Genomic DNA, 12,121 nt, shown 5'->3' on the forward strand with positions numbered 1-12,121 from the left:
AATGCCTTTCAGCCATAGTAGCTGTTCAACTATAGCACAGTACAAACACTCAGAGGCAATTATTTTAATTTCAGTAGGTAGTTTGCAGGATTTTGGCGTTGAACATTGAACGTGAACTGATGAAGTCTAACTCAGCCCAGCCAAACTGAATGCCTGGTGCCCAGACACACGGTCTTCCCACTGCCATTACCATGGTAACAGAATACAGAGCTACATTTTGTTTGTCAACGTAATCATGAGAGATAAGGATGGTTTGCTGAAAGCTTGGCTAATACTTTACACTGATGATGCAGCTGAGCTGTAATGCACTGAACAAAATACTTCAACCCAAAACATGATGAGAGCTACTGGTGTAAACAAACTTAAGTTCAGTTTTCAGTGTACAGCTTCTTCGGTCCTTTCTTTAGTTGAAAGATCCTTCATCCTCCTGTAAGTGCCAGGACCCCTTGCAGGTACAGTCTTCTCGGAACATCAGAATATGATTTAAGAAAGTGAATTATCTTGTAAAATAATGCTAGTTGGGGTCTCTACGCTACTTACAGTGGAAGTGCTGACACACGTGTAGAGGAATTTGAGCAGATTCACAATAAACTAGATTGAAGCTAGATTAATCAAGTCATATATGGGCATTTTACTCACAATGCAGTTTACATGCCACAGCCATTTCCAACTGCCTTGGTCCTGCAATTACTATTCTTTAAATAAATAAATGAAAAGCTGTAAGGCTGCATAAATAGGAAACAATAGGGATCCTCCCTCGTGAGATTTTTAGATGCGATTAAATATGTAGTGTGAGAAGCCAACGCACCAAATGTTTACAGATGGTAATAAGTAAAGAGAAGGAGTTTGCTCTTAGTAATGTTTCCTGGCCATCAATAGGTAATTACATGGTTAATCAGTTGGAAATCTCTAATTCTTTTTATAACTTTAATTAACACTTTCTGTTGGGAAAAGAGGAGCTCTCCATTGTAAGGAAAAGCACAGGACAAACTCACCATGAGAGAGGCGGGAGCAATTCTTTGTGCAGAATCTTCATACCCTACACAGGAAAAAAGGGAACAGCATCTCAAAAGATGCCATTAGGGACACGGTTCCTATGCGAAATCCTGTCCTAAATCATGGTGTAGCTTTCAGGGAGCATAGCTGCCGTGCTGGCATATTTTGAGTATTTTGGAATGCAGAGTTTTGATGTCTGGAAGGGAAGACAATTAAAATTCAGCTGTGCACCATCCTGGGAATAAAGTAATACTGAATGCAGAGTGCTTTAAAATGTTTCTCTGATTGTTCTGATACTTGGTGTTATGGTACTTGAGTACTGGAGTAATTTGTATTGAACTAATACTGGCATATTTGTTTGGTTAGACTCTGGGAGATTGGAGATTTCTTCCAATACGCAGAAAGATACTGACAGCTTGGCATTCTGATATAGTCAGAAAACAGCCTTTCTAGAATTATGAGACACCAGAGAGTTTTCTTCTAAGTTAAAAACTGAAGTCAGTGATCTCAGCTTAGCCCAGGAGTGAAAAGTCTGTTCTAATCAGGTGCTTAATACTGATGAAGAATTATTCCGTATCTGGGCTGTTACCTGATGCAGCTTTGTGTGTGGGAGGCTCAGAACAGCTTGTGGAAAAGGAGGGAGCGGGAGCTGCATGTTCCCTGGTCTCCAGTATGGCCGCGTGTGCTCCTTACACAGCGTCGCTGCGCGGCCTCTGTCTGCTGCTGGCTGAGCGCGTTCAGCCTGGGGGAGAGAGGAGACCTCAGCGCAGCCGCAGCTTCCTCACAAGGGAGGAGGAGCAGGCGCCACACTCTCCTCTTTAGAGACCAGTGACAGGATCCCAGGGGATGGCAGAAGATGTGCTGGGGAGGGTCAGTGGGACATGAGGAAAAGGTCACCCAGAGGTGCTGGGCACTGAACAGGCTCCCCAGGGAAGTGTCATGGCCCCAACCTGACAGTGTTTGAGAAGAGACTGAACACCGTCCTCAGACACACAGGGTGACCTGTGGGTGTGCTGTGCAGGGGCAGGAGTTGGACTCCATGATCCTGTGGGTCCTTCCAGCTCAGGACATTCTATGATTCTACACTTCTACTGAAATCACAGAATGGGTAGCTACCCTTTCCCTCCAGATTATTTCAGAAACATGTGCCCAACCCTTCCCCGTTGCTGAAGTAGTGTTGCTTTGGTTGCTGCCAGCAGCAAGTCTGCGGAAGTTGAAGGCTGAAAACAGTTGCCAGTGAAAAATTGGGGAGGGAATAGGGGTGGGTTGAGTACCTCGTAAGTCTGGCTTCCCAGCCAGATCTACCTTTCAGAATTTTAAATCTGCTACTGCAACAGCTGAACATCCTAAACCAACTTTCTGGTAGTAAAATGCATGACATTTTTATTAGCTACAACTAAGTCCTTACACCATTCCTACCAGAAATCAGCAATGGACCCCTTACCACCATGGAGAGGCATTTTTAGGACTAACTCCAGGGAAGAAGTACCCCTTTGGAGGTATCAGATCGCTCCCACAGTGTCTGGCTTTTCCTAGGAACGCCTGTCCAGCAGCGGGACACGTGTCCGTCCCTGGGCTAGGGCATTCTCATCCTTGTTCTTGTCAGACGGAGCGTCTGTACGGACACACTGAGTAACGAGAAAAAGACTGGACTGTAGAGAATACCAGGATCTCCCAAGCTTTGTCTTATAAACGAATTGAAAATAAAGTAAGGTAATGAACTCATTTCCTTTATGCAGACATCCACTTAAAAAAATACAGTTTAAACACAGTTAACCACTTTCTCTCCAGTGACAGTTTTCTACAGAAAAGGAATCCAAGTAATCTTGAGTTTTCCCTTCTGCTGCCTTCAGTAACATTGCTAGTGGAAGAGAACTTATGGTAATGGACCCTGTTCATATTAAGTTGGTGCAAAAGGAATTGTGGTTTTTGCATTGTTGAAATTTGCCATTTGATATTGAAATGCATTCTTAAACGTGGTGATGTGATACATGCTTTTAACGCACTTTTCTTGCTTTGTTTTTTATTAGTGACTTAGTACTTGCTGTTTATATTTATTTTAGACTATGGAAATGATGTCAAACAAAAAGCAAATCTGAACTATTTTCTTATTCAAGTACAAAATGGGTCATAAAGCAGCAGAGACAACTCACAACATCAGCAACACGTTTGGCCCAGGAACTGCTAATGAATGTACAGCGCAGTGGTGGGTCAACAAGTTTCACAAAAGAGAGCCTTGAAGATGAGCGCGGTGGCCGCCAGAAGGTGACAACGACCACTTGAGAGCAATCATCCAGGCTGATCCTCTTACAACTGCACCAGAAGTTGCCGGAAAAACTGAACATCAAACATTCTATGGTGGTTCGGCATTTGAAGCAAATGGGAAAGGTGAAAAAGCTGGATAAGTGGATAAGTATCATCTTTTATTCTATGCAACAATGAACCATTTCTCGATTGGATTGTGACGTGCAATGAAAAGTGGATTTTATATGACAACCAGTGATGACCATCTCAGTGGTTGGACCGAGAAGAAACTCCAAAGCACTTCCCAAAGCCAAACGTGCACCAAAAAAAGGTCATAGTCACTGTTTGGTGCTCTGCTGCCAGTCGGATCCGCTACAGCTTTCTGAATCCCAGCGAAACCATCACATCTGAGAAGTATGCTCAGCAAATCTATGAGATGCACCAGAAACTGCATCACCTATAGCCGGCATCGGTCAACAGAAAGGGCCCACTTCTTCTCCACGGCAAAACCCGACCACGCATCGCACAGCGAACGCTTCAAAAGTTGTGTAAATTGGGCTACGAAGTTTTGCCTCATCTGCCATATTCCCCTGAGCTCTCACCAGCCGACTGCCTTCTTCAAGCATCTCGACAATTCTTTGCAGGAAAAACGCTTCCACAAACAACAGGATGCAGAAACTGCTTTCCAAGAGTTTGTCGAATCCCAAAGCATGGATTTCTACACTACAGGAGCAAACAATCTTACTTCTCGTTGGCAAAACTGTGTTGATTGTAATGGTTTCTATTTTGATTAATAAAGATGTGTTTGAGCCTAGTTATTATGATTTAAAACTCACAGTCCAAAACCGTGATTACTTTTGCACCAACCTAATAGCATGGTAATAATAGGCATTGTGATGTCCTGCTCTTACCCACTTGTGCCAGCTGCTGGTCACCGCTGGTTGCTTGGGTAGTCTTTTCCTAACGTTCTGGGTGTTGCTCTTGCCTTTCACCAGGCTCCTTACACTTTTTGGGTGGGGGAGGCAGTGGGAGCAGTACAAGTGTTTGTTTAAAAAGTAACCCAAACAATTAGTGAAAACAAAGCACCACTGTTTGCCTTTTATCAGGACAATTTCATTTTGCTTCGGTTTCTGCTTCCTTTGCTGTCTGAGCCACTTGAAAGGTTCTGGCTGTAACTGCTATATGGACACAAAACAACACTGCACCACAAGGAATGTGTATGTTCACAAATAAGTGTGCGTGTTTATTTTGGGATGTGTTTTATGTGGGAGGGAGACACACCCACCTTGTGCTTAAAAGGATACTCTTGGGGAATAGGAATTTCTTTAGCCTGCTCCTCCCCTTATTGTTCGAAGCTTCCTTGTGCTGACAAGGACGGGGCTTCTGCGCCCTGCCTGCCCTCCTCAGCAAAGCCGCCTTCAGCCCTGTCACTCTGCTGCAGCCCACCTGAAACTGCCTTCCTCTCCTCCACCCGAAACTGCCTTCCTCTCCTCCACCCGAAACTGCCGTCCTCTCCTCCACGTTCCTAAGCTGCGAGCCTGGCAGCCCTCCTGGGATGGTAATCAGCCCATACAGCCTTCCCTGTTCAGGTGTTTCTTTGAAACAAGACACATCGTGTAGTGGTGCATTGCCTGAAACACTGCAACTACCTGCTTTCAAATGTTCTCCAGATCTAGGAATTACCCTACAACTTAATTAAGACATAAAAGGGACCATATCTACCAACACCACTACCCCATCATCAAGCAGCTGGTTTTGGGGTGAAGACCAAATGAAACATTGAGGTTTCACATTTGGAGGGATGTTTGTAGATGTGTCCCAGGCCCATGCTCTCTGATGGTGGCCAAGGAAATGACGTAGCTCCACGGTGCAGTTACTAGTGCCAGCCTTGGCTGGTGCTACAGTCCAGTTCAGGCATCTCTTAAGATGATGGAAGTAGCTTTTTCTGATCAACAAACTTTTGTGGACCTGTGTTTTTTTTCCATGCATTTGGCGTTAATTGAACTCAGACACATTAAAATGAGATGTTCAGGGATCTGCAGAGCTTTTGGATGGAAGTGACAGTGCAGGTGGAGGGACCACATTGCAACAGTGGGATGGGACTTCACCAAACCTAGAAAGCCAGTAGAAGCCAGTTCACCCAAGTCCTGTCTGTCACAGCTTCAGCCCAGGAAGCAATCCACAGATGGAAATTGCCTGAGAAGCAGGAGGTAGAGGGAGAATATCCAGACAAGGGCATCACAAAGTGTTGTTCAGCTCTGATCAGGAGCTGTATCGCTTCACTCAGCCACGGTGAAATAAAGCTTATCTTGTAGAAGGCTTTGGTCTGAAGTCAGCAAAAGGTGAACTATATACCTTACTAACTTCCTTATCTTAGTCCTGTAATGAATTGCTCATTTTTAAAAGAAAGCCCTTATTTCCAGTTAGTGCTGCCTGGCTTCGATCTCCAGCTTTTATCTCCAGTATCTGTTATTGTTTCTTCCACTGGGTTAAAGACCCTTTTATTATTTGGTATTTCTCTAGGGGATACATATACTTACCTACAGCTATGTCTTAGTACATTCTTTTTGGTAAACTGAACAAATTAACTCATTAAATCTTTGCAGTTGGACAATTTCTCCTTTCCTGAAGTTTTTTCTTTCGGATTTTTTCGGAGCCTTTTCCGATAGCCCCTACAAAATACATGAGGCAGCCCTACGGGAAGAATTCCTCAGTGAGTACTGATGATGCTGTCTGCAGAGTTCAGTACTTGTTCAGACCCAGTTCCCACTGCTCCATTAGCTTGTTACTGGATCGTGTGGACTTGCCCATTATAACCTCTAAATTGTTCCCAAGGCCGTGTTGCATGTTTGTTGTCTCTAAACCGATAGCTTTATAATATGCATTGAGTGTAGTTTGAATGGATCCAACTTAATGATCCAGATCAGTTCATATAACTTCCCCACCTACTTTTGTAATTATCCTTTCACCAATCTTTACATCAGTAAGTGAACTTTGTAATCTGAAACTTTTCTTTTTGCTTTTCTACCAAAGAAAATGTCGGACAGTATCAACATAATTCTGGTGCCAGCCCTACACATACCACCATCTGATAATGTTACAGGTACCTACTACAGAGATGCGCTACTGCCAGTAGTCCTCAGTCTAATTAACCCAGGCTTTATTTCTCTCATATAAATGCTTTTCTCTTAAATCAGATTGTGCTTCTAAAATACCACACAGACATCATCAGTGTATGTCTTTGCATCTATACAGTTGCGTTTATCAAGTAAATCTGTAGCTTCTTCCAAGGACTGGGATCAGATTCCCCATTTGAAGCAAGCGAAGTCCTACTGTTGAGGAATGCAAATAAGCAACCTTAAGAATAGCAGTAAATACAGAAATTCACTTACGTGTCACTTGCTGAAACGCTATTACAGACATAAAAATTATTTGGACCAGGAGAGATAAAAGTTATTTCAGGGTAGCATTCCTGTTTATGAACCAACAAAGCACCTGCCCGAATACAGCAGCTGTGGTGCTCACGCTCCCTGTCCCATCAGAGCGTGACCACGTGTCGAAGAGCTCACAGTGGTGACAAAAGCCACGTGTGCTGCACAAACCCAGAGCCTCGTGGGACCAGCGTGACTGCGCTGAGCAGGCATGGGGAGACCTTCACACAGCCCAGCTACTGGAACAACACCAAGTTCTTACAAAGCGGGACAGAGAAGAAATTCGGTACCCGTGTCTGTCTCTGCTTGTCCAATACATGGCTTTATATTTTGACTGTGGTGCTTACTCCTTAGAGAAGAAATTGTTCTGAGAGAATGGTAGACAGAGCTTGGTATCAAAATAGCACATGGAGCTTGGCTCTACGTGAAATGAACAGCTCTTCTGGATGGATGAACGCTGGGTTTGGACCTGGCCAGAACGTGGGCATCCATCGCTACGGTAATGCTGCCAGGAATGTATGGCAGCCAAGCACAGAGTGTCTCAAAACTCATTTATTACGTTTCCAGTACAGAAAGCTGTAGGTTCCAACCTGTAATTACAATTCTGCCAGCTGTCGAAGCCAGGCACTGAGGGTGTGTTTAAGCTGCCTATGTAGATAAGCCATTTTAATGTCATTCTGAATTAAGTACCCAGCATAAGTTCTGTAACCTGCTTCAGTGTGTTGGAGATTGAACAGATGAGGTGCCATGATTTACAAGGAAAGTACAATCCTGTTGAGGGGTTCAACTCATAAAGCACCAGTGCTGTCACTGGTAGGACCCCAGGATATACTGTAAATAACCAAGTTGTCGTTAATTTTGCAACATGCACTGCAAAAGTAGTTCTCTTTGTTTTATAGCATGTGAATGCATCACTTATTCACTCTGCTGGAGAAAAGTTTGAAATGACAAAAGTCATGTAAGGAATGAAAACAGAGTTGCATGGGAGTCACTTGAAATGGAAAAGGTATTTAGACTAGGATTTCTAATGATGTAGGAGTGCAAATCTCCCTTTCACATGGGACCTCAGTCCACGTTTGGGTATCAGCTCCCACTTGGACTTGAACAGGAATTAGATGCTTGTCTTCTGAGAATTGGGGCATTAGGCACTTGATCTGTGGTCCTGTTCAAAGCCAGCAGGTCGTTGGCTCCTAAATGCCTCAGACATTTATGAAAATGGTATTTCAGCTTCTGCATAAGTCTGATACTTTTGAAAAACATCTACCCTCTTTTATCAGTGTATATTCTTCAAATGTGTGAGCTAAAGTCCTCTATATAGCAAGAAGGCTCCACTAATGTGAAGACATACCCATAGTCAGTAGTAACTATCCCATGGGAATTTCGTCTTACAAATCTTAACTGAAATATTAACAGCTGGGCTGTCAGAGCACATCCCACGCTGCAGAAATAAAATGCTGTTCTGTACAGTTACTGGAATCCATCGCTGTGATTAGATCAATGCATTGTGACTCTGGGATATCAGATCAGTAGCTTACAAACTTCTCTTACTACACAACTTCATTGCAGTAATCTGTAAATAAAATACAACAGCGTAACATCCCACAGAGAAACACTGCTGGGGAAGGGGAAAAGTCTAAAGGCAACGTAATCTGAAAAGGATTAATTCAAACACCAAAATATCTTGATCTTGAAAATTCTGCAGCATTTTCCCTGTCTCTAGCAGACTGTATGTACACGTCTTGGTAGGGCTGGGGGGCCTGACTATGAAAAATCACATACACGTGACAATTAAATAATCTTGCTTCTAAACTACTGACATATCTCTCTTTTTAATGTAACTAAAGTGTTTGTGATGTTTCCGGTTTTGCTGTGATTTCACAACAGGAAGTTCACACTGCAGCAGGCAGTTTATATTCACGTGTTGTTTCATATATTGCTTCCTAAAAAATGTTGGTTTAAATTCTCTGACGGGTACCTATGGCAGCTTTTCTTATATCACTTTCAGTAGCAGCTTAAAGAATATATCATCTGCTTACACCTCTGCACGATCTGGAGTCTGACATATACATTGTTCTATGGGCAGCGCCATTTCAGCGCTTGGGGCTGGAGGTCCATGTGCGGGGCTGGGAGATGTCTTGTCTCTTAGCACAGATTTCCTGTGACCCTGGGGGGATCGTTCCATCTTTCATATCAGTTCCACATCTCTGAGGATAATCCATATCTCCCTTCCTGTTTTCTGTCTGTCGTTATTCCGACTTCTGTGGGATCAAGGCTGCCGTATCAGCCTGCACATCCGACTGATTGCTGGTGCTGTGCATCACTTACTGCAACACAGAGATCGCTACCGCTGGTCCCTGGTTGTGCCACTCTGAATCCCCCTCTCCTGATTCAGTAGGAAGTTCTGCTCTGCACTGATGGGAGAGACATTCCTTGCATTGTGTGAATGTACAAAACAAAGGCTGGGAAGGGATATGAGCACTCTATAAATACAACCTGGAGGTAAACACCAGAGGAGGAAAAGAACTATTTTTAAGCAAAAGGACAATGTAATCAATGTAATCACAAGAATAAATGGCGATGAATCTGGTCTGGAAGCTAGAAGAACTAGCAATGGCAAGAGGTTCTCAGTTTTGTGAGAGGACTAGCAGGCAAGCTGCGTAAAAGGCTTTGGTTTAAGATATAATTTGATGAATTAATAGAAGGAGTAATATGACCTTGTGTCCTGTAACAATGGGTACTGCTTTTGGTAATGAAGATAGTCCCATTCAGTCCCACACCCCACCTCCCCCCAAAAAACACAAACCACCCTGCTAATAACGTTTAAGTCTTTACAAATGGATACATCTGATATTCCTTACGCTGCACTTCCACTGACAACAGGATCAGATTAGAGCTGGTCTGTTTTAGATAACAGAGATGAAGAATGAAAGCTTGGAGCATCAGAGCTAAAGCAATTTTTGGCTGGCTTACTTAACTTCCAAATGAGGTTGTTGCCTGGGAGGGACAGAGTCCGGTCCAGACAGGATCGGAAAATAGAATGGAAATGTCCCCACCTCTCGGGTAGGAGAGTGTCTCATTTCCCTGTTCCGAGGGGAAAGAAAACCTTTTGCTTTAAATTCAGAGGAGTGGTACAACATGCTGATACAACAGCAGAGGGCTGGGTTTGACCTAAAACATCCTTTCCAATCCTATGTTCCCGTGCTTTGGCAAACAATGATTCACAGTTCCCCAACACAAGACAGTTGTGGGGCAGGGTATCTAGCAGTGAAATGTCTGGGCTTCAGGATGTACCCGTGCAAGTGAGGTGCCCAGCAATGTTCACCTTGTGGAACAGGATGGGGAAATTTTAGGGCTAACACAAAAGGACTGTTTCTCTTCCTCTTTAACAGCTCCAGAATTAGTAATAATTGTTTCCTAGATCATTACAATTTTTTTTGCATGTGCATCATCCCTGAAAATCAGAAAATGTTGGGGAGAATTTAAAGTTGGCCCCAATTTTCCAGTGACTTCTTTTAGTGTTTAATTGTTGAATATCTTGTCTTTAATTATCTGTTCCCTTCTCATTCTGTCTCTTTCACCTTCTCAGTCGCCATCAAGGGAAAATTCTGGGAAGTTAATGGAAGGAGGAAAGGTTTGGGTTTGCCTTAGAGAGAAAATTCTGCAAAAAAAGCATTACCTTTCAGAAAGAAAGTCACAGCACGTTTCCTAGGGGCTTTGTGAGGAGTTAAATGTGTCCGAGGGAAGAGCGGGTGCAGAGCCGCGTCCTTCAGCGGGTCAGCCCTCCCGATCTGCCGGTCGGGGTGTCCCGGACCCCCCTGCCTCGCCCGCCCTTGCTGCTTCCCCTGGACCCGGCGGGGCCGCACAGCCCCCGGGAGCCGCTCAGCGCCCGCGGGGCTGCGGGGCGGGGAGCGCCAGCCCTGGACCGAGGGTGGCCGGAGGCGGGGTGCCAGCCCCGGGGGCCGCCGGCCCCGGAGGACGGATGCCGGGACGGGACGGGACGGGGAGCGCAAGCCCCGGAGGGACAGCGCCCGGACGGGGTTGCCGGCCCCGGGGTATCGGCCCCGCAGGCGGGGTGTGCCAGCCCGAGGGAAGAGGCTGCCGGCCCCAGGCGAAAGATGTCTGGAGGTGGAGAGCCGTCCCGGAGGACCCGCGCACTTACCGGCCTTGTTCATCTTCCACCCAACTTTGCTCGCTGGCTGCCCCGGGCCCTCAGAGCATGGTGCCGGGGGGCCGCCGCCGCCTTCGCCCCTCGCGGGCGAGCCCGGCCCTGCAGCCCCTCCGGGGGCACGGGAGCGCAGGCGGGGCAGCCGCACCCGGCGCGGCGGGCTGGGCAGGCGGCGGTGCCGGCTCGGGGGCGGTCAGCGCGGCGCCTCCGCCCAGCCCGTGCGGCCCGTCGGGGGGCGGTGGCGGCGGCCGGGGCCCCGCTCGGCCGGCGGCGCTGGGCCGGGCGGGGCGGGCCGGGCAGCCCCCGCCGCGGACGAGCCCGCTGGCTCCCGCGGGGCCGGGGAACGCGGCGCAGCTGCCCAAGGGCGCGAACATTTAAAGGCGCAGCGGGTTCCCTCTCGTTCGTCCCCCTTTTCGCGTCCCCCGCTCCTTGTCCACCGCCCTTGCTCCCCCCTCTGCACCCTCCTTGGTTCCCCTCCTGCCATGCCCCCTCCCGCCTTCTCCCCTCCCTCCATATCTCCTCCATCCCCCATCCCTCCTGCCACCTCCTCCATCCGTCCTTTCCCCCTTCATCCCTTCCATTTGTTTCCCCATCTTCATCCTTTTCCTACCGTCCGTCCTTCTCTCCTCTCCATGCTTTCCCCTCCTCCATCCATCCTCCCCAGTGCGTTCACCCCCCCTCCGTGCTCCATTCCTCTGCGGGAAACGCTCATCCCCTCTTAGGAACCCCCAAGGAAGGAGGCTCGGGGAAGCCCCTGGCCCAGCCCCGCCCCGCACCCGGGGGTTTTCGATGGCCTGGAGCATCCCTGCGGAGCCGACAGCACCTGCTGCAGGAAGCGGTGTCTGAGCGCAGGGAGGCACCGGGCGGCCCTTGCGCACAAACCACGCTTGCTCAGAGCATTTGCAGACAGCTCCGGGCTGCTGTCTTTTCCCCTCTCCCATAAACCAGCTCCCAACTCAACGAAGTTAACACAGGCGTCCTGTGGCTGGGCCTTCCCTGCATGTTTTCAAGCTGGCAGCAGCACTAACCCGCAGACAAGGGTGGGTTGCATCCTTCAGTGGGGGCGCGACAGAGCCGTGCTGTCCTTCGCCGTGGAGCAGGTACTGCTGGTGCAAGAAAACAACTCTGCAAAGTTCCCTTCCCTGGCAAAGAAGCCCCAGGAGGGCTGAGCTGTTCCCAAGGGTGGCTACAGAGTCAGGGGCCGTCCCCGCGCAGGGCAGGACATCCCAGAGCCCTGCAATCCAGCAGGTTGGGGAGAGGAGGCAGCACCACGTTGTACCTGCCT

The 12,121-nt window shown here is 47.3% G+C and overlaps 1 protein-coding gene across 1 annotated transcript in view; it reads right to left on the reverse strand.

Annotated features, from left to right (window-relative positions):
- Positions 1-10,988, reverse strand: part of FGD5 (FYVE, RhoGEF and PH domain containing 5) — an 80,560-nt gene extending 69,572 nt beyond the window's left edge. The window contains exon 1 of the mRNA XM_082060168.1: positions 10,831-10,988. Coding sequence (XP_081916294.1) covers positions 10,831-10,843 — 13 coding nt within the window. The 5' untranslated portion in view covers positions 10,844-10,988. The remainder of the gene's footprint in view (positions 1-10,830) is intronic.
- Between the last annotated feature and the right edge of the window lie 1,133 nt (positions 10,989-12,121).

This window comes from Streptopelia decaocto, assembly GCF_964273445.1.
Source record: "Streptopelia decaocto genome assembly, chromosome: 8".
NCBI classification, from domain to species: Eukaryota; Metazoa; Chordata; class Aves; order Columbiformes; family Columbidae; genus Streptopelia; species Streptopelia decaocto.